Genomic DNA, 27,982 nt, shown 5'->3' on the forward strand with positions numbered 1-27,982 from the left:
AAATTGGTGTTGGTATTGGAGTTTTCTATCACCACCCCTACTCTATATGCTGACACATGTCTGAAACCATGGCTGGACAGGTGAGCATTCTGTGCTATCACTCACCTGTGCCACCGGCCAGGCCACTGTGGCTTGGGTTCTTGGTGGGTTGGCGGTGCCGGTTCCTGGTACCAGGGCTTTGCTCGCTGGTTGCTGTGGTTGTTCTGGCTGAACCACCTGAATGTCTGTGTGTCCTGGGAATTCAGAGTATAAAGCAGACAGATATAAGTCACTGTGAAAAAGAAAGATGCATAGCCCACTTGGACACTGTATTCCCTCTCTTGCTATTTATTAGAAGTAAGATCTGTAATAGCCCATCTTAGGTTTTGACTCAACAGAGGTTGGCTCCAAGAGATGCCCAGGAAAGCTTCCTTCTTGGTAAAAGCCCAACAGGCAGCTTTGTGCAAACTTTTCCACTTGAAGTAAACAAATCCAGAGTGAATTCCCCCACATCTGAAGTAACTGTGAAATATCCTGAGCCCATCACACTGTTTTTATTGGGCTTCAATGTTAGAAATAAACAAGACTCACTGGACAGACTACAGATGAAGTATTTTCCCCATTAGGCAAAAAAAGCTCACACTTATCCAAATCCATTTTTTCTCCTATAGCTGGCAAGATGAATTTCTTGGAAGCAGAAGTTAAAGGGCATTAAAAAAAACTGAGCTGGGCACTGGTGGTTCACGCCTATAATCCTAGTTACTCAGGAGGCTGAGATCTGAGGATCACAGTTCAAAGCCAGCCCAGGCAGGAAGTCCATGAGACTTATCTCCAATTAACCACCAGAAAGCTGGAAGTGGCGCTGTAGCTCAAGTGGTAGAGTGCTCGCCTTGAGCTAAAGAGCTCAGGGACAGCACCCAGGCCTGAGTTCAAGCCCCATGACAAAAAAAAAATCCTTAGTCAATGCATATAATGATATGTTTGACCTAGGAAAGATGACTCAACAGCTTACTCAAATGCAGGAATGAGACCCAATGCAGAAAGTGATCTATTATGCCACAAAGGAGACAGTGGGATTGAGCTGAAGAAAACCAACTTGACATATACACAGAACATAGGCAATGTGTGTGTGTTTATATATGTATATATGTATACATATATATATATATATGTATATATGAATTGGAACTATGAGATTATTTAAATCATCAGTGAAGACTCTCCAAACAACAAAACAGAAGCCCAGAGAACAACTTACAATATGTGACACAGAGCAATGTGATAGCACTATTATCAACAATCAAAGTAATAATAATGACCATGATGACCAGGGAGGAATATGATGTTTATTCATCTGAAATGTGTTCCAGTGTACATATGTGTGTATATGCTCATTTAATGTGGCCATCTAAAAGGAACATACTGTTGTTACCTGCATTCTAAAGAAGAAAAAAACTAATACAAAGAAGTTACATAGAAAGTGGACACAGAGCATAGATTTGCATCCGGGCAATATAACTTTGATAGTTCCTTCTCACTGGCTGGAACATGGGTAGGAAGCCTTTTTAATTCTTCTTGGGCTATTCTTCCACCAGTTAGCTGGCCAATGCCAAGACCAAGACTTAGCACAGAAAGTTCCCTGCTAGGAGAATCTAAACCCACCAGAGCATCCTTCTGATGAGTCTTTGGTCCATAAGAGAACAAGCCTGCAGCACAATAAACGAAAGGATCCAGGGGGAACTACCCTTGCTGACTATCTTCTCAGTAACAGATTTTTCTGACTAGATAACACAAACCAAAATATGAACATCAATTATCTTTGGATGCCAGGAATATGGACATCTTTAAATTAACATGTAATAAGATAAGCAGATTATATTATGATAATTCCATAGATGTGTACAGTGTTCTTTGAACAAGTGAGTCCTTCCATTATACACCCATCTTCCCTGCTTTCCAAAGTCTTCAGTGAGTTCTATTATCTGTCTTCATGTATGTGTGTGCATGTGAGCAAATATGTGTGTGTGCATAAAAATATACTTCAGTCCTCCTCACCTTTCAGTATCTTTTTCTTTCTCCCATTTATATTCCCACCATTATTTTTTATCATCATCATCATCATCATCATCATCATCATCATTTTGGGTCTAGATTCCACAGGTAAGTGAAAACAACTGATAGCTAGCTTTTCTGTCTCAGCTTTTCTTACTCAACATGATGATATCCAGCTCCATCTCCTTTCCTGCCAATGTCATAATTACATCTTTGTTTATGGCTGAGTAATATTCCATAGTATATATGTACCCTATTTTCTTTATCAACTCATCATGTCTTGAGCATTTTTGCTGATTCCATAGTTTGATTATTGTGGAGACAGCTGCAGTAAACATGGGTACACAGGTATCTCTCTCATATACTGATTTATATATACACCTACCTACAAGTAGTAAGATAGGTCTGCTTTTAGTTTTAGGGGGAACCTCCAGAGTTACCTTAGTTTACATTCCTACCAGCAATATATAGGGTTCCATTAGCCCCACATCCTCAATAGCGTTTGTTGTTTGTGTTCTTGATGATTGCCATTCTGGCTGAGGTGAGGTAGATCTTGGTGTAGTTTTGATTTGCATTTCCATTTTATTTTTGCTTTTTGTACTCATCTAGATTTTCCTAGTTTCATTTACTGAGTCTGTACTCTTTTGAGTAAAGAAAAGACCCACAATTTTTCAAAGGGAAAAAGAAAAGTTTTCTTCAGAGAGGGAGAGAGAGACTTAGCAGACTCTTAAGTCTGTCATACCTAAAGAAGGTGTGGTCATTAAAAATGGAGAGTATACTGATCTGTGGAAATAAAGATTCACTTTAGACTCTCTTTTCCATCTTATTTTTTCCCCCGAGCTAATTTCATAAATCAAAAGCTGTCAACCATACCTCAAAGAAAAATATTTCAAAGTCTCCACTTCATGGGAAGAAATGTTGGTATTAAGCATTTTACCACAACTCCTCATTGAAAGCAGAATGAGCACAAACTAGTTCCAAAAGGAAAGGCAGTGTTTAGCAACTGGCCAACATGTGTTTGTGTGTGCATATGTGTTGAGAGAGAAGATCTTGAGAGAGGTAAAATTGGTTAATAGGAGGTTCATTTCAGCCAAGAATTCCCTTACAAGGACAAAAAAGGCCTTTCTGATTTGCAGCTCTCACCCCAGGAGAGGCCTCTATCCCGTCCAGAGCAGCAGGCTATGTGGGCAGCACCAGAAAGGAACATCAATCCTGTGAGAGGATGGGTCCTCCCAAGGCCTGATTACTTCCAGTGGCCATGGCTTGTGTCCTTCTGCAGAGCATCTAGGCACAAGGACAGGGTGGGTCCCATTACTCTATTGGCTCCTCCTTCCCATCTGCAAAAGGGCATGTGGTCAGAGTTGAGAGAGAATACTTTCAGAAATGTTTAACCACTAATGATAGCAGCTCACCCTGAATGACAGGCTGGAGCAGGGCCGGGATTAGCCTATAAACCAGGGGCAGCTGGGACCACTTTGCATGAATTGCTACCTCCCTGCCTATGGCCAAGTGCCACCCACCTCTGCCCATGGCCTCCCTCCCCCAAGTCATATCCACAGGCTTTGCCCAGTTCTTCCCTGCCCCAAATCTGGAGTTTCCAAGTTTTTACTCTTGTATTACCTTAAAAAAAAAAAAAAAAAAAAAAAAAAAAAAAGACATTCAGAGGGAAGAGAAAAGTCTCGAGAGTTGAGGAAAATCAGCAGTTTCTGCTCCTGGAGCACTCATTCATCACTTATAAGATGTGATTGTGTCATAACTCTGAACTGGCCCACAGAATGAAACCACATACCACAGGCCAAAATAACACTAGAACAGACTTGGGGTGATGGGGAGGAGATGAGCTGGCCTCTGCCACAGACACCTTGGCTTCGGCTCTGCCAGTGACTTCAACCTTGGCCTGATCCCACTCAACATTTAGGGGGCAGGGAAGAGTTATGTAGCCCCAGGACAGGAAGAAAGAAAAGGGACAAACTTCAGTCTGGCCAAATTCCACGGGTAGTATCAAGTCACCCAAAGTACAGAAATTCGGCTCACTCTATACCATGCTTTCCCCAGAAAGCTCGTGTGTCTTTATCTAAGTTCCTTCTCTCTAGAACTGAAGGCAGAAAGGGATGCCAATCAAAGCCAGAGTCTGGGGACCCTCTCTCCATACTCCTCAAAGTGTATGTGAGAACTCAGGAGAGAAGAGTTCTTCGTTATCACAGCCCTGTTCTCTGTCATATTCTGACAACTAGAACTTGGGATGTTTTGGGACATCCTGCCTCACCCTTCATGAAGGCCACTGAGTGTACTCAACCATTATTTTCTGAGTGCTTGGTCTTCTTTGAGGATTGGCAACAAAACAGAGTCTCTGACCTTGACAAGCTCACACCTTGGTGGAAATGCAGGGATGTATAATTTGGCTTTAATACTGATGTGTGGGAACCATGATGACCAGTGAGTGAGCCTTGCTGACTACTTGGCGTTGCCCTGATAGGGTAGCCTGGGTAGGGTAGCCTGGCTCCCCATATTCACATATGATACAGAGTAATTCAATAAAGTCAAATTGCATCTCTTTGGTTTAATAAAGGAAACCACATTTTACAACACTCTGGATGGACTTAATACTACTGAACTGTTCACTTTTAAATGGTTACAATGATAAAATTCCATTATGCAGCCTTCTATGACTTTTTTTTTTTGAGCCTCAAACTCTCCATCCTCTGCTGTAGCCTCCCAACTTGTAGAAGGCTAAGCCAGGAGGTTTAGTCATTAAGTCTCTCAAGTGCTGGGAAACTGAGCCATTAAGGCTAAGGAGGTCATGAACTCAGGACCTCATATTTGCTAGACTGGTACTCTTGTCATTCTAACCATACCTCCAGCTGTTTTTTTGCTGGTTATTTTGGACATAGAGTTTTGAGAACTTTCCTGCCCCAGCTGGCCCTAAACTATGACCCTCCAGATCTGTTTCCTGAGTAGTAGGATAATGGGCTGAGCCACTGGTACCCATCACCTTATAGGTTTTACTTCTATTAAGAAGGGGAAAAAAATAGCACCAGATGTCAGTAGCTTACATTTGTAATTCTAGCTACTTAGAAGGCTGAGATCTGAGGATCACAGTTTGAAGCCAACCCAGGCAAGAAAAGCTGTGAGACTCTCATCTCTGGTTAACTACCAAAAAGCCATTAGTGGAGCTGTGGCTCAAGTAGCAGTGTACTACCCTTTAGCCAAAATAAAAGTTCAGAGACAACGCCCAGACCCTGAGTTCAATCCCATGACCAATACAAAAAAAAAAATTAAAAAAGAAATGAAAGCATTAGTAATGTGCAGAGTCTAAAAATATAATGACTTAAGTCAGAAAAAAAACATGTTTTACACATTGAAAAGTAGAATTCAAGGACTGTGGGGCAGCCTAGTGATAGAGTAGATACAACAGCCTAGCATATTTAAGACCCTGAGTTTGACCACCAATGCACCAAAAGAAAACATAGAACTCAAAATTTGGTAGTGGCTCAGAATTTTAGATTGTTAAATATAGCTTTAACAAACCGATTAAAAGAAAACAGTTTAGTGCTAGAGTGATAGTTCAGTGGTACTTTCTTAGTATCTAACATGAATCTGAGGTCAAAGAGCCTCCCTTCCACATGTTTTGATATATTAGATTTTTCTCAAACCTTCTTGCTTTTTTTTTTTTTTGGTTGGTCATGGGGCTTGAACTCTTCTGGGGCCTGGACGCTGTCCTTCAGCCCTTCAGCTCAAGGCTAGCACTCTACCACTTTAGCCACAGCGCCACTTCCAGTTTCCTAAGTGGTTTATTGGAGATAAGAGTCTCACGGACTTTCCTGCCCAGACTGGCTTTGAACCGCAATCCTCGGATCTCAGCCTCCTGAGCAGCTAGGATTACAGGCATGAGCCACCAGCGCCCAGCTTGCTTTTCTTAATTTTGAAGTAGTGATGATTAAATTTAGGACCTGTACTTCATAAGCAGGTATTCTACCACTTGAGCCATGCCTCTAGCCATTCGCAAAAGTTTTTTTGTATCAATGAATGTGGAGATTCATTTTAAGCCCAGAGAAAAACATCAAGAATTCATGGATGGCTCAATACCAGACACCAAGTATGCTGAACTATCATGGCAAAGACTCACAATATGGAAGGGAGGCTCTTTAAGCTCACATTAACCCATTAGTATTCACGCTCAGAAAAGAGAAATTTAAGGATCTAAGGAAGCCAGGCACGAGTGGCTCACATCTGTAATCCTAGCTACTCAGGAGGCTGAGATCTGAGGGATCACAGTTCAATGCCAGCCCCGACAGGAAAGTCCATGAGACTCTAATCTCCAATAAGCAACCAGAGAACCAGCTCAAGTGGCAGAGCTCTAGCCTTGAGCTGAAGAGCTGAGGGACACCACTCAGGCTCAGAGTTCAAGCCCCATGACTCCCCTCCCCCGCCCCAAAAAAAGGATCTAATGATTGATGACTGGTTTTCTGCCATTTTAATAAAACAAACACAGGTTAAGATTGCCTAATAAATTTAACCCATCTCATTCTAATCCAAGGAAAGAGAATTGATATTTCCCTGGGATTACTACAACCTAGAGGGCTTCTGTCTCCCATTCTACCTCTTCTCCAGTTATGCTAAACTGGTCATTGTCTTTTAATAGCAGTATGAGGGAAAAAACAAAAAAATTGAGTAATGCTGGGCTAGCTTCCAGCAAGACAGAACCAGCAAGATACTGGTACTTGAAATAGAAGCACAAAAAAAAAAAAATTAAAAAGGGAAATGGTGATGGGAAAAGAACCAGTCTCTACCATTGAGAAAGGTATCAATAAGCAACTGTACTCTACCCACACCTTTCGCTACTCTTCCTCTTTACTCTTGTGGATTTTAAAAAAGGAGAGGTGAGCCAGGAAAGGTTCAATTACAGTTAAAATAGAACCATTCTAGTCATTCTAACAATAATTTATGGCTCCATTCCACACCCTACCTCTAGGCTGCCAGACAGGGAAGGTAAAAATAAAACTGCTGCTAAGTCCATTCTAAATTACAGAAAGACAAATTTTTTACTTTTGTTCAACCTGGAGTACACAGAAATCCTCTCAATGGTGGCAGCTTTACTGGACCAAGACATTCATCTCATGAGAGAACAAACAATAAATTGTGACTCATCCAATTCTAGGTTGTATATTGGGCTTAATTGAAAAGAATGCTAAAACATGTCTGACCTTGAGAAAAAGCCCAAGTTCAGAGGGGAAGTGTTCACCTACTCAGCACAGATTGTGATTTGTCCTGAAGACTAGGACAAATCCTGAAGCTGAATGATAAAGGAATGGGATGCTCTCACAGGAGCAAGAATTGGGCCTCCAAGCTCCCCTAACATAAAGGAAGAATCCGCATGAAGCTGGTCTAGAAAGGGATTTGAAATACCAACTTGTAGATGGACCAGACAGTATCTTTACCTTCTTCCTACTGCTATCATATTATCATTGAATCTGACCCCCAAAGTAACTTGAAGGATCTATATAAGAGATGACCCTCTCCTTGAGATGACTCGTCTATATCTGTTGGATTCTACTTCCACAGATTCAAACAACTGCATATCAAAACAAACACGGACTTTCTTTTCTTGGCATAGCCTTCTAAACTCTTGCTGAGGGAAATTCAGGCCCTTTTCCAATCTGTTTGCTTGGCACACTCTTTTCTGGACTCCACCCAGATGGCTTCTAAGCCAAATCAAATGTCCCTCATCTCCCAAATGAGAGTAAATCTTTCATTTTCTAACAAAGCACACTGATCACTTCCTCCATGGCACTTCTACTTGCAAGCATGTATTTGTCTGTGTTTATGTAATGTCTGTCTCCAATAAGGCCAAGACAGTGGGACCACATAATTATTTTCTGTGTCTTTGTACACCCAGCACCTAGCATGTTGAATAAATTAAAGAAGCAAGCAAATCAGGTTCAAAAGCACTCTAGGACCTATAATCTGTAGAACTTTGCATATTTTTGTCAATCCAGTCACTCATCACCTCTCCCATTGTTTTTAAAGAATGGAACCTGCCAGCAGAGCACATACCTCTAGTCATAACTACTCAAGAGGCTGAAGCAAGAGACCACTTAAGTTTCTAAGATGTTTGAGACCAAGATGAACAACATAGTGACTCCCTGTCTCAAAAAATGAAGCCAGTAGTGGTAGAGTGCCTGCCTAGCAAGCTTGAAGTCCTAGGTTCGATTCCTAATTAACAAATAAACAGAAAAAGCCAGAAGTGATGCTGTGGCTCAAGTGGTAGAGTGCTAGCCTTGAGCAAAAGAAGCTCAGGGAACAGTGCCCAGGCCTGAGTCCAAGCCTCAAAATTGGCAAAAAAAAAAAAAAAAAAAAAAAAAAAGCCAGGTGCTGATGGCTCACACCTGTAATTAGTCTAGCTAATCAGGAGGCTGAGATCTGGGGATTGTTTGAAGTCAGCCCTGGCAAAGAAACCAAAAGCAGAGCTATAGTTCAAGTGGTAGAATACTAGCCTTGAGCAAAAGAAGCTCAGGGACAGCGCCGAGGCCCTGAAATCAGTATCAATCACAAAAAAATAAACGTGAAACAAGGGGAACTGAGCAGGCAGAGAAACCCACCCCTCTGGTGGTGAGAGATGCTGAGGAAACAGAAAACCAGTCTCCCCCGACCAAGGCCCCTCAAGCCATCACACCTCAGGAGTCAGGACGCCAAGGAATGTAAACCAGTAGCAAGACCCACCTGAAGTTCTGGCAAATGACGAGGGGGAATACAAGACTCTTTCAACTCAACAAATATTGACTGAGCGGCTGCTACGTGCAGCCAGGCACTATGCTGGGTCCTAGTAGGGACACAAAGATGAATAGAACACACAGAGCCCTTGAAGCAGTGTTCTGCCAGGCCTCAGGCCACGCGCCACCAGAAACCCAACAAACAACATGAAACAGGAAGAAGCAAGACCTCGACTCTATTCATCATCCCTTTCTATGTGTAAAGAAAAAAAGAACACACATATAATTTGATTTCAAATAAAATTCTCTCTTCCTTTTTTTTTAAGCCAGGGAAAAAGTATGTGCTTAGTATACTAAATTGAGTCCCTCAGTTTGATCTCCAGACCAAAACAAAACAAAAAAAACTCTTTATGATTTTTTTTTTTTTGGTTGGTCATGGGGCCTGAACTCTGGGCCTGGGCGCCATCCCTCTGCTCTTCAGCTCAAGGATAGCGCTGAGCTACCACTGAGCCACCTTCCCAGTTCCTGAAATAGTTTTAAGGTAAAAATCTCAAAATAAAATTGTTAAGGAAAAAACAAAATAAACCTAATCTCCCTTGGGCTGGGAAGGTGGCTCAGTGGTAGAGTGCTTGCCTTGGCATGCATGAGGCCCTGGGTTCGATTCCTCAGCACCACATAAGCAGAAAAAAGCCGGAAGTGGTGCTATGGCTCAAGTGGTAGAGCGTTAGCCTTGAGCTGAAGAGCTGAGGGACAGCGCCCAGGCCCAAAGTTCAGGCCCCACGACAACTAAAAAAAAAAAATCTCCCTTTTTTCCTCCATATCCTACGTTTTTAATTAATTTCTTTTTTTTTTTTTTTTTTTTTTTTGGTCAGTCGTGGGGCCAGGCCTGAACTCTGGAGCTGGGCACTGTCCCTCAGCTCTTCAGCTCAAGGCTAGCACTCTACCACTTGAGCCATAGCACCACTTCCGGCTTTTTTCTGCTTATGTGGTACTGAGGAATCGAACCCAGGGTCTCATGCATGCAAGGCAAGCACTCTACCACTGAGCCATCTTCCCAGCCCTCTCTTTTTTTTTGCCAAAATAGTAGTATGACTTAAATGTTAGAGCACCTATTTAGCAAGCTGGAGGCACTGGGTTCAAATTTCAGTACTGTCAAAAAAAAAATTTGTTGTCAGTGTATTAAAGAAGTCCAACTTCAAAGGCCATTTGTTAGCATATAAAGTAGACCCAAAACATAGATGTAATATGTCCATAAAAAGCCAAACAAGGAAGTGGTGCTGTGGCTCAAATGGTAGAGCACCAGCCTTGAGCTGAAGAGCTCAAAAACAGTGTCCAGGCCTGGAGTTCAAGCCCACGACCAACCAAAAAAAAAAAAAAAAGCCAAACAAAATCTGCAGATAGGCACTAATAAGTAAGTTCTTGTTCTCTTGACACTATTGGATGATACATTTGACATTCCATTTTCAAATAATCAGCAAATCATAAATCTGTTCTTTTTTTTTTTTCTAAAGCACTACTGGGGTTTAAACTCAGGGCCTCATGCTTGGTAAGTAAACATTTCACCATTTGGCCATAGTTTTTTCCTTTTTGGCAACAGGGTCTAGCTGTTTGAATCCAGCCCAGATGGCCTCAAATTTATAGTCCTCTGCCTCAGCGTCTAAGTAGTCAGATCACATGTGTGCATGACCAGGCCAGGCTAAGATTCTTCTAGAGGGCAGTCTCACCAGATGCCAGTGGCTTACACCTGTCATCCTAGCTACTCAGAAGGCTGAGATCTTTGAACCAAGATTCAAAGCTAGCCTGGGCAGACAAATCCAAAAGATTGCTTTCTAATTAGTCAGTGAAAAAAAGCTGTTAAGTGGAAGTGTGGCTCAAGCAGTAGAGTGCCAGCCTTGCACTCAAAACCAAAACAGTGAGGCCCTGAGGTCAAGCCCTAGTAATAGCACACAAAAATAATTTTTTTTAAGATTTCTAAGGATTGGAGGCATGGCTCATTGATAGAACATGAAACTTTAAAAAATTACAAGTACAAATAAAATTCACCATTTTTTTGTTTGTATGCCAGTCCTGGGATTTTAACTCAGGGCCTACATGCTGACCCAAGCTTTTTTTCTTTTTTTTTTTAAATCAGTTGTAGGGCTTGAACTTGGGGCCTGGGCATGGTCCCTAAGCAGTTTTTGCTCAAGGCCAGTGCTCTATCACTTTGAGCCACAGCACCACTTTCTGTCCTGAACTTTCATGCTCAAGAATAGAGCTCTACCACTTGAGCCACCAACTCCACTTTTGGGTTTTTGGTGACTAATTGGAGATAAGAGTCTCAGGGACTTTCCTGTCCAGGTTGGCTCCAAACAGACATCCTCAGATCTTAGCATCTTAAGTAGTTAGGATTACAGGTATGAGCCACTGGCATCTAGCTCTACAATGCCTCTTTTGAATAGCATAATCAGTCACCCTTTTTTATGAAATACATACACACACATACAGTATACTATACATATACACATATACACTATTTTTCTTCATGAACCCAACATTTCTTCCTTTTATTTTTTGAGACAAACTGGATTAGAAATCACAATTCTGTGTCACTCTCAAGAGTGCTGGGATCATATATATATACATACATACATATATATATATATATATACATACACTACACCTGACTCAATCTTAGTATTTATTTGTTTATTTGTGCATACATGTGTGTGTTTATGTGAGGGGGGTGCATGGGCACACATGTGCACACTGGTCTGGGGCTTGAACTCAGGGTGCTGTCCCTGAGCTATTTTGCTCAAGACTAGTACTCTTCCACTTGAGTTACAGCCCCACTTCCAACTTTTTTTTTTTTAATATTTTTATTGTAAAGATACTATACAGAGGGTTACAGTTACATGAGTGAGGTAATGAGTACACTTCCACTTCCTCTTGAGCATTGTTACCCCCTCCATTGTTTTCCCCCTACCATCCCCTCCCTCCCTCCCTTCCCCAAGGTTCTTTTTTTTTTTTTTTTTTTTTGTCGGTATAGTGGGGCTTGAACTCTGGGCCTGGGCGTTGTCCCTCAGCTCTCCAGCTCAAGGCGAGCGCTCTACCACTTGAGCTACAGCGCCACTTCCGGTTTTCTGGTGGTTTATTGGAGATAGGAGTCTCACGGTCTCTCCTGCCCGGGCTGGCTTTGAACCGTGATCCTTAGATCTCAGCCTCCTGAGTAGCTAGGATTACAGGCGTGAGCCACCAGCGCCCGGCTCTTTTTTTTTTTTTTAATTGTGATTAAGTGATTACTTAATTTCCGGAAATTCACAGTATTGTGGAATAATGATGCTCATTTAAAGTCACTAGTTCATTCTAACTTTCCTGGAGCAAATTGTCTATCACAGTCTGTAATATATAACGGTGCTCATATGTTATATACCATATATGTGATCAGCAGCATGGGGATATTTAGTAGTGGTTCAACCAGATGAGTGGGAGTTCTTTGTTTCTTAAGTCCTGTTAGTTTTGTCATATCACCTAACATTTTGGATTCATCATCCACTTATCAGGGAGACCATGTACTGTTTGTCTCTTCGTTCTTGGCTTAACTCCCTCAACATGATTCCTTCTAGCTCCATCCATTTCCCTGCAAATGCCATTATTTTGTCATTTCTAATGGCTGCATAGTATTCCATTGTGTATAGATACCACAATTTTTGGATCCATTCATCTGTGGTGGGGCATCTAGGTTGTTTCCATATCCTAGCTATTGCGAACAGTGCTGCAATAAACATGGAGGTGCACGTGTCCTTGTATATTGGTTCCTGTTGTTCAGGGTAGATGCCTAGAAGTGGTATGACTGGGTCGTAAGGGAGGTCAATCTTTAGCTTTCTAAGGACCCTCCAGACTGCTTTCCAAAGTGGTTGTATGAGTGTACATTCCCACCAGCAGTGTAATAGTGTTCCTCGTTCTCCACATCCCCTCCAGCATTTGTCGTTGGCTGATTTCCCACTTCCAACTTTTTGGTGATTAACTAGAGATAAGGAACTTTCCTGCCTGGGCTGACTTTAAATCACAATCCTTAGATCTCAGCCTTATGAGTAGCTAGGATTACAGTCATGAGCCACTGGTACCTGGCTCAAACTTACTTTTTAAATGATTAAGCTTTTAAAAGCCAGAAGGAAAAAAAAAAAGCAACACTGGAATTTCATTATTCTATTATTAAAGAAGTCAAGGCAGGGGCTGGGAAGATGGCTCAGTGGTAGAGTGCTTGCCTTGCATGCCTGAGGCCCTGGGTTCGATTCCTCAGCACCACATAAGCAAAAAGAAAAAAGCCAGAAGTGGCACTGTAGCTCAAGTGGTAGAGCGCTAGCCTTGAGCTGAAGAGCTGAGGGACAGCGCCCAGGCCCAGAGTTCAGGTCCCATGACTGGACCCCCCCCCCCCAAAAAAAAAAAAGAAGTCAAGGCACAAAATGCTTCTAGAAAGGATTTGGCCACTGTGTTAAACCTGCCAATAGCTCAGATGGGCTTTTATGGCAGTAATTTTTGAAGAATGATAGGAGCGATGCCAGGGTGGTAAAAACTGATAAATAAGTGGGAAAGCTCAAAGAATACTGAGACCAATACCTTCACTACATTTTCAAAATAACTTCATGAAACCATAAAACAATACTATATTTCAGTGAAAAGCCTAATTATGGGATTCTTTCAGCATTTGAAAGGCATTCTATTCGGCTATGCAGTTTGTAATCCCAAAGGTAGTCACTGAACCAAACCCCAAACCACCTCCACCAACCATGGCGCTTCTAAAAGAGCTATCCAGTTCCAACAGAATCCTAAAGGAAAAGTCTAAACTCATCATACCAAACCACAGCCACAAACACCATGGCTTATGCAACCCCTTTCCTTGCCATCACAGCTGTCCAAAGCATTCACAGCCAGTGGTGCTCTGGTCTATCACCATGTACCAAGCTGCCCATGAATAAAGACTCATTCCTCCAAGACCTGTATTTATTTTTAAATTAGCTTCCCTCTGAATCCTTTCTCTTTTTGTCACAAATTTTTAGGACTGAGAAGCCCCAGAGTCTAGTCACAGATCTGGTTAACATAGAATTATCACTCCTGCATTCTGTGATGCTGTCATTTTGTCTCAGTCCTCTTGCCTATGATTAAGAATACGATATTTTGCTCTGTCTCTTAAGTGTGGTTTTTATTTCTCTTCCTCTTATAGATGTACTTTCATAGGAACGGCTCTGCTCAAAAGTCATGAAGTACCCCTATTCAGAGAGCCTGCTCACACATGTAATCCTAGCTACTAAGGAGGTTGAGATCTGAGGATCATGGTTCAAAGCCAGCCCAGGCCAAAAAATCTGTGAGACTCTTATCTCCAACTAACCAGAAAACTGGAAGTGATGCTGTGGCTCAAAGTGGTAGAGCACTAGCCTTGAACAAAAGAGCTTAGGAACAGTGTCCAGACCCTGAGTTCAAGCCACACAACCAACTAAAAGCAACAAGAAGAATGGTGTATGGAGGCTGGAGGAGACAAACAAAACAAAGCAATGTGATTTAAAACTGAGCAAAAGACCCAAACTGACACCTTCCAAACAAAATACAGAGATAGAAAGCAGTAAATGAGCTGGGTGCCGGTGGTTCATGCATGTAGTCCTAGCTATTCAAGAGGCTGAGATCGGGGCTGGGAAGGTGGCTCAGTGGTAGAGCGCTTGCCTTGCATGCATGAGGCCCTGGGTTCAATTCCTCAGCACCACATAAGCAAAAAAGAAAAAAGAAAAAAAGCCGGAAGTGGCACTGTGGCTCAAGTGGTAGAGCGCTAGCCTTGAGCTGAAGAGCTGAGGGACAGCGCCCAGGCCCAGAGTTCAAGCCCCACGACCAGACCACCCCACCACCACCAAAAAAAATCAAGAGGCTGAGATCTAAGGATCACAGTTCAAAGCCAGCCCAGACAGAAAAGTTCCCGTGAAACTTTTCTCTCCAATTAACCACTCAAAAACCAGAAGTAGAACTGTGGTAGAGTTTAGACTTGTGCAAAAGAGTTCAGGAACAATGCCTAGGCCCTGAATTCAAGCCCTATGACCTACGAAAGAAAGAAAGAAAGAAAGAAAGAAAGAAAGAAAGAAAGAAAGGAAGGAAGGAAGGAAGGAAGGAAGGAAGGAGAAGGAAGGAAGAAAGGAAGAAAGAAAGAAAGAAAGAAAGAAAGAAAGAAAGAAAGAAAGAAAGAAAGAAAGAAAGAGAACGAAAACAGTACATGAAATAAAATGTTCTTGGGCTGGGAAGGTGGCTCAGTGGTAGAGTGCTTGCCTTGCATGCATGAGGCCCTGGGTTCGATTTCTCAGCACCACATAAGCAAAAAGAAAAAAGCCAGGGGCTGGGAAGTTGGCTCAGTGGTAGAGCACTTGCCTTGCATGCCTGAGGCCTTGGGTTCGATTCCTCAGCACCACATAAGCAAAAAGAAAAAAGCCGGAAGTGGCGCTGTGGCTCAAGTGGTAGAGTGCTAGCCTTGAGCTGAAGAGCTGAGGGACAGCGCCCAGGCCCAGAGTTCAGGCCCCATGACCGGACCCAAAAAAAAAAAACCAGGTGGCAAGCTAGATTTGGTCTTAGAAACCATAGTGGGCTGCAGTGATATCTCCCCAATCAATAACTTATATACCAACACTGCCAAATATTCTCTACTTCTCAGGATAAGTTAGGATACATTCTCTTATTACCCTTGCCTTTGTCCTTGCTGTACATGCCAGTAGAATCTCCTTGACCCCTACCTCGGGGGTCAGGCAAATGCCTTCAAAATGCAGCTCGATTGTGTGAAATCACCTCCAAATCCACTAAGTAAACTTCCCCCTGTGTCTCTCTTACCTGTAACACACAACACCACTAAGGGACCCATTACCATAGACTAAGACTGTTGCCCAATTTATCTGTCTTCTATTAAGAGGCAATTCTTGATGTCAGGAAGCATAACTTTTATTGCTTTGTGACCAGGGCCTTCATATGCCATGCTTCTTCCTAGTCCTAACCAGTTTTGTTTTGTTTTGTTTTTGGCCAGTCCTGGGGCTTGAACTCAAGGCCTGAGCACTGTCCCTGAGCTTCTTTTGCTCAAGGTTAGCACTCTATCACTTGAGCCACATGCTCCTTCGGGATATTTTTGTTTATGTGGTATTAAGGAATCAAACCCAGGGCTTCCTGCATTTTAGGCAAACACTCTACCACACAGCCACATTCCCAAGCCCCCTAACCAGATTTCTAGCATCACATCTCCCTAGGTTCATACAGAGGAACTACCAAATAAAAATCTATGGAACCTGAATAAATAAATATATAACAATGGAGTATGTATCATTTAAGTTAAAGCATAACTAATATATCAGTATATAAGTTAATGTGGAATTTATCTCCAGGATTATCTTCTCCACTTCCCCAAGCACTAGAGCTTAAACTCAGGGCCTCTGGCTCTTTTTTCAGCCTTTTTTTGCATTCAACTGGGGCTTTACTATTTGAGTCCTATCTCTACATCTGGCTTTTTGCTAGTAAATTAGAGATAAGAATCTCTTGGATTTGTCTGCCCCAGATTAGCTTCAAACCTCAATCCTCAGATCTCTGCCTTCTAAGTAGCTATGATTATAGGCCTGAGCCACTGGCACCTGGCTCATGATGACTTTTGATGTCTGGCTTTGTGGGGTCCTTACTAGTCATGGTCCCAATTTATTCCATACCTGCCAACTGCTTAGAAGAAAACACACAAACAGAAACTGTCTCATTTATCACTGTTTTGCTTACTCCCTTCTCTTCGTCAGCAACGCTAAATAATGCTGCAGCCAGAATTTAAGGAAACGCTGTTGAGTGGGAGGACTGAATGGAAACTGTGAAGGAGCTAAACTCAGTTTCAAGTTGACAGAGTGACATCTCACAGTCAGGTAGCTCGCAGTTGTCACAATGGAAGATGGGGCAGCTGTAGCCAACACTAACAGAGAATGGCCCAGTACCTGAAGGCTCAGCTCCCAAATTCCCTCTTTCTCTGTCGGTTTCCCTTCCCAATTCTCCACTGGCCCTCCCAGGACTTCCTGAAGTGTTCCCAGCAGCCTCACACCCGTCTGAGTTTATTTTTCTTTCCTTTCTGGGATGGGCTGTCTGCAGACACAGCCGATGAGCTATTTAGAGCTCACCAGAGACTTTGGGGCTGCACAGGTTCCCAGAATATAGCCCTTTTAAGCCCTCAAAGGTCACTAATGCCAAGGCAAGGGAGCCAATAAATCTGGTGCATTTTCATAAAGCAGGACAAAAAGGAGGAAAAGGTGGGAGAATAAAAATATGAGAAGAGTTTTGAAACTTTCATACGCAGAGAATCACTAGAGGGACATGTTCCCATGCAGATTTGGAACAACATTGGCCAATACCAACAGCTAGTGAGGAATGAAGGCCTTTAGCTCTTCAAAACCTCATACACACAACTGAAATGAATATACTCAGGAGGGGGTAATAACGCTGGATAGGAAATGGACTCATTACCTTGCTCACGTAACTGTAACCCCTCTGTACAGTATCTTTACAATAAAAAATATATATTAAAAAATGAAAATAAATTGTTTAAGCCCTAAATACACATGCTCTTTTCTTTCTCTCCTTTCTCTCTCTCTTTCCCTCCCTCCCTCCTGTCCCCCCTCCCCCCATCCACCCCCCCACCCCCACCACACACACATCCCGTGCACCAGTCCTAAGAGCTGTCCCTGAGTTTTGTTGTACAAAGCTAGTACTCTACCACTTGAACCACAGCTCTACTTCCAGCTTTTTTCTTCCTCTTCTTTTGGTGCTTAATAGAAGATAAGGGTCTCACAGACTTTCTTGCCCAGGCTGGCTTCAAATTGCAATCTGCAGATCTCAGCCTTCTGAGGAGCTAGGATTATAGGCATGAGACTCCAATTAAATACCCAAAAAGCCAGACATGGAGCTGAGGCTCAAGTAGTAAAGTACAAGCCTTGAGCACAAAAGGCTTAGGGACAGAGTCCAAGCCCAAGGACTGACACACACACACACACACAAAAAAATTTTTTGGGGGGGTCCGGTCGTGGGGCCTGAACTCTGGGCCTGGGCGCTGTCCCTCAACTCTTCAGCTCAAGGCTATCACTCTACCACTTGAGCCACAGCACCACTTCCGGCTTTTTTTCTTTTTTGCTTATGTGGTGCTGAGGAATCGAACCCAGGGCCTCAGGCATGCAAGGCAAGCGCTCTACCACTGAGCCACCTTCCCAGCCCCAGATTTTATAGAACTCTTTTTTTTTTTTTTTGATTGGTCGTGGGGCTTGAACTCTGGGCTTGGGCTCTGTCCCTGCACTCTTCAGCTCAAGGTAAGCACTCTACCACTTGAGCCACAGCACTACCTCAAAAAAAATTTTAAGTAATCATAAAAATGTTTTGTTTGCTGGGCACTGGTGGTTCATGCCTATAATCCTAACTACTCAGGAGGCTGAGATGTGAGGATCTTGTTTCAAAGCCAGCCTGGGCACAAAAGTCTGTGAGATTTTTTTTTTTTTTTTTTTTTTTTTGCCAGTCATGGGGCCTGAACTCTAGGCCTGGGCGCTGTCCCTCAGCTCTTCAGCTCCAGGCTAGCGTTCTACCACTTAAGCCACAGCACCATAGGACAGCACCCAGGCCCTGAGTTCAAGCTACATAACCAACCAAAAACTAAAAACAAAAATGTACTGTTATCCAGTTCTCTTTTCCATTTCTTACCAGTATTGGGACAAAACCACCATGTTAATATAACTCGTTCACCCATGTTTACTATGGGATAGTTTTCCATCGCAGGAACAGTGTCAATATCATCAGTCTGCTTGCAGACGAATTTATGCCACTTGAGTCATGCTACTATCCCATGCTGGCTTCCATGTGGCAGGCCAGACAACAAAACAATCAGAGACCCTTCACCTGACTGTTCTTTGTAAGTAGGCAAGATCCCTCTAAGGAATGAAGTCAGACCCCTTGCTGAGGAAGCAGATGGTGGCTTGCTCTGCAGGCTGAATCTCTCACAGCAAACCCCTCCACAAGTCCACTGCTGCTCTCAAAGTCCAGGAAGAGGAAAGGAAAGGCTGCCTTGGCCTTGCAATTTTCACATTCTTGAACACATCAGAGCATCTCTGTTTGAGTTCAAAAAAAGACCTACCCTTTAAGACAGTGAGAGCTAAATATTTAGTCTAGGAGGCAGAAGCCCATCATTCTCTCTGCCCAAGGAAGCAAGACCTGCAGCAGATTGCCCCTTGAATCTTGAAAGTTCACTTCACCACCTCCCAATCACAGTCCTGGCTAAGCGTATCAGCAGTGTCTCACTTCTCAGGACCTGGATGGGGAGGGGGGTGTGCAACAGTAAGACTCAAGATGCAAAGAAAAACCAGCATCCTACCATCACTGAGCACTCTCGGTATGCAAAGCCCTCCAAGTGGCACACCTCATTGCAGTTAATTATTATAGTAACTTGGTGAGGCAAGTGACATCCCTTTTTACCCTTTAAAAAATTGAGGCTCTTAAGAGACTTAAGAGAATTCCCCAATATCAATTACAGAAGTTAAATGACAGGCTGGGGTTTGATCTGTCTTCTGATTCCAAAGCCTTACATCCTTACCCATTGGACTACTCAACTACAACCTAGACAGGGAAGTACACAGTGATCTTTACAATGGCAGAATATTCTATCTTGGGTCATATCTTCAAAAGTGTTTGCTGCTGAATGGCAGCAGGCTCCACATGAATGCATGATAAATACCAGACAGCAGAATCTGGTGAAAACTCAAGAGGGCACAGAGGGTCAGATGCCACAGCAAATGGGCAGACTAACAAGGACTCCACCCAGCTCAAGCTCTGGAAGGCACTGTGCCCACCAATAATTAACCAGCACTGAATGCCTATCATGTAGGATGAGTGAGGACTTTCTGGTGAATTCTGGCTGCTATTTTAACACACACATACACACACACACACACACACACACACACACACACACACACACACACATGCACGCATGATTTTCAACACAAATGAGTCAAAGAGAAGTTATTAGAATCCATCAATGTCAAGGTTGATTAACAAAGAAATCTAGAGACTAATAAGTAGGTCAAGAATTCGGGTTCCAACTTGCTAAGAGTTGTACTCTCTGCCTTCCAGCCCCAAGTTAAGTGACACCAAACTTTCCCAAGTCCAACTTTAACCCAAACTTTCCAAGTCCAACTAAAGGAACAAGCCAGCAGTTATTAAGCACCCAAGCAAAGGCAGCAGCACTCTCAGAAAAGTGAAATACTGATGTGTGCCATGTCACTACTGAAGACATTCTGTTCCCTCCAGTTCTGATTCATTTCTTTATAGATTCAAAGTTTACCGATCATATTGTCAAGACTAACTTCTATGCCCTTTCTGTTTATCCAATCTTGTAGGAATCTAGCAACTCACAGAAAATACAGCTTGTCTTCATGTACGACATAACAACTGTGCAGACTTGAAATGAGAACAACTTCTAATTCTACAGACAAAGGTCTAAATGTCCATCCTCTCTTGTCCCCAGCATCTTCTGATAACCACAACCTCTGTGTATGTGACTTTATGTGTGTTGTGTGTGAACATGCGTGCATGTGTGCACACATGTGCATGTGTTCCAGTCCTGGAACTTGATCTCAGCACTGTCCCTGAGCTTTTTTGCTCAAGTCTAGCACTCTACCACTTTGAGTTGCAGCGCCACTTCCAGTATTCTGGTGGTTAACTGGAGATAAGAGTCTCACAGATTTTCCTGCTTGGGCTAGCTTTGAACCACAACCTTCAGACTTTAGTCTTCTGAGAAGCGAGGATTACAGGCATGAGCCACCAGTGCTCAGCTGATAACCATAACCTCTTAAACTCACAAACCAACCCAAGCTAGAGAAGCTGAGAGCTGCCCTCAGAAGAGGCTGTCAAGATGATATGGGCCATTAACTGGCTAAAATCAGACTCTACTTTTCAAAGCATTATTCCCTACTCCCTGGGATTTGTTGAGAAGTTTTTACCCATTCTTCACCCACTGACAAAAAAATAATATAAATTTATAAGCTATACTCCTAGGATTCTTTTTCTTAAAAATACTTGAGAGGATGTATATTATAATAAACAATAAACATATGACCCAACATTCTCACTTGCCTCTTTAATACACTCAAAACTATTCTGCTTAAGAATTTGGTTGCCATGGAAATAGGTTTATACCATTAATGCAGGTATAAGATGGGGAAATAATAGCCAGGTGCCAGTGGCTCATGCCTGTAATCCTAGCTACTCAGGAGGCTGAGATCTGAAGATCATGGTTCAAAGCCAGCCCAGATAAGAAACTTCATGAGACTCTTATCTCCAATAAACCACCAGAGAACCAGAAGTGGCGTTATGGCTCAAGCTGAAGAGTTGAGCAACAGCACCGAGGCCCAGAGTTCAAGCCCCTTGACAAAAAAAAAAAACAAAAAAAGGGGGGGGGAATAAAATTATATCATTCTGGTATGCAAAATAAGTATAATATAACTCAGACTACAAGCATAGACTTGTTTTTGTTTGTTTTTGTTCGTTGTGAAACCTGAACTCTGGGCCTGGGCACTATTCCTCAGCTCTTCAGCTCAAGGCTAGCACTGTACCACTTGAACCACAGTGCCACTTCTGGCTTTTTCTGCTTACGTGGTACTGAGGATCAAACCCAGGGCTTCATGCATGCAAGGCAAGCACTCTACCACTGAGCCACCTTCCCAGCCCCATAGACCTGTTTTTAACTGACATTACAAAAGGAACCACAGGCCACTCCTGAAAATAAAAATACAATCAAAATTTTGTATCCAAAAAACCATGCTCCACATACTTCTATATACATCCTAAAAGGACAACTATGGCCGGCCAGCCCCTAATGTTTAAAAAAGCAATTCCAAAATCATTGTCAAGGAGTCACTGCTCCTTCTAAGAATCCTGAATTCTTTAACATACTGAATAAATTATAAGATCAATAGTTGGCTTTTTCTTTTCCTTTTGGAAATAGGATCTTGCTATGTAGTCCAAGCTATTTTCAACCTCTACATCCTCCTATCTCAGTGTCCTGAGTACTGAAATTACATATGTGCCACCATGCTCAGCTTCCAATGTTTTCTAAATAATTTCTTGCCATTTCTCAGGTGATTTCAATCCCTTCAAGCACCTTCCCATTTCTTTCTCATTACCAAGAGGGGTCTTACCGAGATCTTCCACCAAAGCAGTTTGTGCTGGGGGGTTGATGCCGGTTCTCCGAACCAATGGATGTCCCACTGGATTCTCTAGAAGATGACTGTGATCCTGGAAAGAAGATCAATCACAAAGACAGAGAGAGAGAGAGAGAGAGAGAGAGAGAGAGAGAGAGAGAGAGAGAAAATCTCAACCCTTGTTTGGTAATTGGCTACCAAGCACAGAACTTCCACTATTAAGTTCTTCACCACAATGGGCTATGGACATTCTGCTAGCTATAGCTGCTGGCAGGAGAAGGAATAGGGACAATTGTGTGAGATTTAATCTATACTACAATAGGAGGGTTGAGCCTAGGAAACAGCATCTCTTCTCCAAGACACTCAAGAACATCAAAGGTACTAATGAGGGCTAGGAATGTAGCTTAGTTTTAGATTACTTGCCAAGCAAGCATGAAGCCCTGGGTTCAATTCCTCAGTATCACATAAACAAACAAACAAACAAAAAGCCAGAAGTGGCTCTGTGGCTCAAGTAGAGCACTAGCTTTGAGCACAGAGAGGCTCAGGGACAGTGCCCAGGCCCTGAATTCCTGAATTCAAGCCCTAGGACTGGAGGAGGGGAGCGGGGAGGAAGGTACTAATGAGCAGTCTGCCACATTAAGTGAACTGCAACCTCACAATTGTGAGACAAAGAACATAAAGTTAGGAATAAGGAATGAGGGCATTTCTCCATAGTGGAGAGAGCCTTTAAAAAGCCAAATGAGACAGGCACTGGCAGCTCACACCTGTAATCCTAGCTACTCAGGAGACTAAGATCTGAGCATCACATCTTGAAGCCAACCCAGGCAAAAAAGTCCTTGAGATTCTGCTCTCCAATTAACTACCAAAAAGCTGGGAGTAGAGCTGTGGCTCAAGTAGAAGTTTTGAACAACAAAGACTCAAATGAAATCAGACACTCTTCAACTAAAGCCCTTCTGCTTCTCAGAATGAGGTTCAACATCCTTGTGATGGCTGCATGATCTGAGGAAAACTACCCTTCCAGTCTCATCTCCATGCTCCTCCTCCTTGTTTCCCAGGATCTGGTCACCCTGGTACCTCTGTTTCCATGTGGACCCAGCACCTTTTTCCCCTGCACTCGCAACCCAGCCTATCTAAATGTCTCATAGACTCTTCCTTGGTTTAGATGAAATCCTCCAGGGTACACGAATCTTAAACCACCCTGTATTTTTCTTTCATGGCTTATGTTTCAGGGTCAGTTATGTAATTACTTGCATGTTTACCCATTTGATGTGACTTTTGCCCATGACCATCTGGACAGCACCTGGACTGAGACTTTGGACATTCCAGGTGTTCAATTATGTATATCTGTATTGAATGAGTGCATGAGGTGTGTTTTCCTCTATGCAGAAGTACCCCAAGTGCCGTTCAGCCTGGTGGAGGAAATCTTGTCAACAGTCAAAATATATCCAACCAGATTCTACCCACCTACCTTTGAATTAGAATCCAAATTTTACCCCCTTGAAACTCAGAAAAGTGCCATGGTTACAACACATCTAACAAAATTTTTATAAGAAAAAATTATAGAGAAACCCAACCCTTTGCAGACCTTAGACTTCATGAAATAATTTCCTGTTAAATCCAAAGCTGACTAATTTAAGACTAAATCAGAAGGAACATTCTATAAATCCCCAAAACAAAGCAGAAGACATTCCCCAATCTCCTTGTTTCAGTCTGCCTTTTTTTCCCCGCTGTTTTTGGGATGGGAGATGAGACAGAGACTCTAGGCTGCCAGCCTGTCTTTTGCTGCTGTGTAATTCTAGAAGTACGTGTTGTCCCCTCCTCAACCTATACCAAAAGGCAAAAACTTGTCCTTCTCAGGAAGTACTTCTTCCAATACTAGGGAGAAGAAAACAGGCCAAAGTCATATTTGCTAATGATATTTTATTTTCCAGAGTTTACGTGGGATGAAAAAGCATTTTTTCTCTTGCTTTCAATCAAAAAAAAACACACACAAAAAGATGTGACATTTATTTTGGTCCTTGATCAGAAAACTGCTTGGAAATTCATGTCACAATTTTGATCTGGAAAGCTAAGAAGAGTCAGAGCTAGACGTTTGCCAGGAATGATTATACAGTACTCAAAGTGAGACACCTGGTAGAAAACCAAGCTCTCAGAACCTCATGGTCCCTACCCTGCCTTGTCCTGGTTCAGCCCTGGGGAGCAGGGTGACACTTACCATCTGTCACAGCACTGCCATTAGGCACACTTCCCAGATCAACAGTTGGTCCATCCAGGAAAATTGTCAGCTCTCCACCCGAAACAACACTGCCTTTGTTCTCTGTCTGCAGGTTCAGGGTCAGTTGTGTATTCTCCACTGTTGGGTACAAAATGCAATACGGTTAAATTAAGTCAAATGTACCCTTACTATCCATAGGATGTTGCACTGGGTCTCTCCAGCTCCTTTGGGCATCTGAAGCTATTTTTGGTCAGTTTCACTGAGGGTCTTGGTGAGTTTCTACAAAATAGACACTGGTAATTTGGAAACTAGTTCTTTCAAGAGCCAAGGGGTGTAGGAGAAGCTGAAGCATCTGCCCCTATCAGCATTTTGGTGAATGTAAGCGTGCCACCTTGGAAGTGGATCCTCCACTTCAGATGAGCGTAACCTAGGCAACATGGCCACTACTACCTTCTAAGAAGAGATGCCAGGCCAGGCTGCGCCAAACTGTGGACACACTACAACTATGAGAGAAAGCATGCTGCTTTCATTTCTCTGAACAGGGAATGTCCCCGTTCCTATCTCTAGCAGACCCAAAACCTAAACGTCTAGCAAAGCAGTACAGGAATTAATCAGGCAGATGCTGTCAGGCATACTGGATTCAAATCTTAGCGCTACTACCTAAGAGCTGAGTAGCAATTCGCAAATTACTTAACCAAAGCACTGGTCTCCCTGCCGGCAAAACAGAAGAAATCATAGCACCTTTTACAGAGAACAGTTTGAGCACTTTAAAGAGCTCCAATAAGCTACTATTTTTACTATCACCTGTTGACTTTCCCGTTGGCTAAAGAGTTCATTTAGTCTATAGTCACCCTTGATCTTTCTGAGACTTTTTTAGGCTGTAGTAACGAACTCCATGAATCCCCAGATAAGCCACAAGATGATCACAAGGATAAATAGCCTATCTTGTTTCTAGGACAACTCCCAAGGACTTTTTGCATCACTGCTGGCACTGAGATTGCCTTCCTAATATCTCAAGCCTATTGGTTTACAAATGGAAGGTGGGCATTTACCCCAATTCCTGGAGTGATGCAATGTTCAACAGGAAAGTGGTGGGCACAAGGCCTCCAGCTGCTGAATGCCCTCTATCCTGCTCTTCTGACAGTCGCCACAAGCATCACCTGAATTGTCTTCTCCACAGTCTCTCCTCAAAGCTCAATTTAACTCTTCTACCTACCTTGCCCACTAATGTCTCCAGCAGATTTGACACCCTTATGGACACACAAGTTACCCTATAACCTTTTGGGGTAGAGTTAATGTTCAAAATGAGCCAGTCAGGAAGAAGAGTCTGAATGTTTGAGAACATAACCCTATTATGTTCTATTTACTAACAAGAAAGCCAGAGAGACCCTGGCAGCCATCATCACCAAGTAGTCAACTTTAGCATCTCTAAGAACACTCAGTTCCTGATGGGATGGAATATGAAGAACATGTTACTTGTAAAGTCCTTTTGCTAAAAGCACTTAATCTAAAATCTATTAAAGCCTCTGAATCTACTTCACAGTTCACATGAAATAGGGACAGGCTAAATAATAACCATGAGACAAGCACACAAATCCAGAATATAGAACATCTCCAGGATAATTTTCCAGGATTCTTGGAAAAATCAATAGTATTTAATACATTGTTATTGAAACAAAAAAGTGGGGGAGGAAAGGAAGGACTCTTTCTAAATTAAAGAAGAAAAGTGTGCCGGGCGCTGGTGGCTCACGCCTGCAATCCTAGCTACTCAGGAGGCTGAGATCTGAGGATCGCGGTTCAAAGCCAGCCCGGGCAGGGGAGACCGTGAGACTCCTATCTCCAATAAACCACCAGAAAACCGGAAGTGGCGCTGTAGCTCAAGTGGTAGAGCGCTCGCCTTGAGCTGAAGACCTGAGGGACAGCGCTCAGGCCCAGAGTTCAAGCCCCACGACCGACAAAAAAAAAAAAAGAAGAAAAGTGTGTGTCATGGATGATTGGTTTTTTTTTTTCTTTTTCTTTCTTTTTTTTTGAGGGGCTTGAACTCTTGGCCTGGGCACTGTCTCTGAGCTCTTCAGCTCAAGGCAAATGATCTACCACTTGAGCACAGCACCACTCCCAGTTTTCTGGTGGTTAACTGAAGATAAGAGTCTCATGGACTTTCCTGTCCGGGCTGGGTTTGAACCACAATCCTCAGATCTCAGCCTCCTGAGTAGCTAGGATTGCAGGCATGAGCCACCTGTACCTGGTTATTGTATTCTAAACTAAGTATTAGATGACATTTGCAGTTAATGTAAAGTTTCTTAGGTTCAATAACAGTACCACCATTTTAAATATAAGAACATCCTATTCTTAGGAGATGGAGAATAGATTATATCTATACTTACTCTCAAGCGACCTTTTAGAACAGGCAAAAGTTTTTAGGATAAAGTGTCATGGTATCTTCAGTTTATCTTCACTAGGTCAGGAGAAGATATGCACATAGCCACACATTCACATGTACAGAAGATAAAACAGATGCTGTAAAAAGTTAACTGTGGCCGGGCTCTGGCTAACGCCTGTAATCCTAGCTACTCAGGAGGCTGAGATCTGAGGATTGTGGTTCAAACCCAGCCCAGACAGGAAAGTCCATGAGACTCTTATCTTCAGTTAACCACCAGAAAATCTGAGGAAAGTCGGTGAAACTTTTATCTCCAATAAACCACCAGAAAACCTGAAGTGGCACTGTAGCTCAAGTGGTAGAGTGCTAGCTTTGAGCTGAAGACCTGAGGGGCAGTGCTCAGACCCAGAGTTCAACCCCCATGACCGACAAAAAAAAAAAAAAAAAGTTAACTAGGGATCTGGGTGGAGGGCACTTGGGTGTTCATTGCAGCACACTTTTAGTTCTCCTGTATGCTTGCAAATTTCATAATAAACAGTTGGAGAAGGGATTTTTGAAATTGGTTAGGCTATTAAAAATTAAACCTCTGAGAACAGAACGCCTTATTATTCTCTCCAAAAGAAATTTAAAAAAAAAAAAACAACCTGAGCCAGGGGAACCCTACAATGCATAATGGGACTAAAGAAACCATTAGCTAATTGAGTGACAGACTGGAGCACACAGACAGGCTGAAAGGCGTAAGTGTGGCTGGAACGCATACACTGGAATCTTAGTTATAAATAGCGTCCTCAGCCACCTCACCTCTGAGCCCTCTGGTTTCACTACAGCCATGCTGACATCTCTACAAAGACCCTTTCTCTTCCAGCAAGTCTTCCTACTGCTTTTGGAGGCACAGCTCAAAAAATCAAGAAACCCATGGGGGTTGGGGTGTAGCTTGGTGGTAGAGCATGCATGAAACTTTGAGAAGGAAGCAAGCAAGCAAAGAAGGAAAGAAATCAGAAAGAAAGAAAGGAAAGCCATGCAAAAGTGGAAATAGGAGGGCAATTTCCATAACTGGAAATGCTTTTAGCAAAAAAAAAAAAAAAAGCTCATCCACCGCTCTAAGCTTGGCAGGCCCTGCGCTAGCTGGATTCTTGAAGCTTATGTATACTTTGTACTGAGCACCCACATTCTGTACTCACTGTGATTCTACCAGAATAAAATATGAGTATCCATACACCAGAGGTGTGAATATTCTAATTGGAAGAAAGAGAAAACATGGTATAATCTGTTTAGAAGATGGCAAGTACAGTAGGAAAAAAAATGAAAACAAGCATGGGGGTCAGAGAGCTTCACTGAAAGATGACTGGGGTAGAAAGTCTCATGAGAGAAGTGACAACTGAGCATATGGCAGAGGCATGTAAATATCCAGAGGAAGAATAATTCTATTCTAGGCCAAGGAAAAAGC

General features: G+C 42.7%; 1 protein-coding gene across 1 annotated transcript in view; it reads right to left on the reverse strand.

Annotated features, from left to right (window-relative positions):
- LOC138815351 (NEDD4-like E3 ubiquitin-protein ligase WWP2) overlaps positions 1–27,982 on the reverse strand; it is a 118,666-nt gene that overhangs the window by 45,360 nt on the left and 45,324 nt on the right. The window contains exons 5-7 of the mRNA XM_070004685.1: positions 24,159–24,296; positions 21,941–22,037; positions 106–233 (exon numbers count right to left, since the gene is read on the reverse strand). Of these exons, the coding sequence (XP_069860786.1) occupies positions 106–233; positions 21,941–22,037; positions 24,159–24,296 (363 nt within the window). The remainder of the gene's footprint in view (positions 1–105; positions 234–21,940; positions 22,038–24,158; positions 24,297–27,982) is intronic.

This window comes from Dipodomys merriami, unplaced genomic scaffold (assembly GCF_024711535.1).
Source record: "Dipodomys merriami isolate MVZ:Mamm:240054 unplaced genomic scaffold, mDipMer1.0.p SCAF_64, whole genome shotgun sequence".
In the NCBI taxonomy this organism is placed as follows: domain Eukaryota; kingdom Metazoa; phylum Chordata; class Mammalia; order Rodentia; family Heteromyidae; genus Dipodomys; species Dipodomys merriami.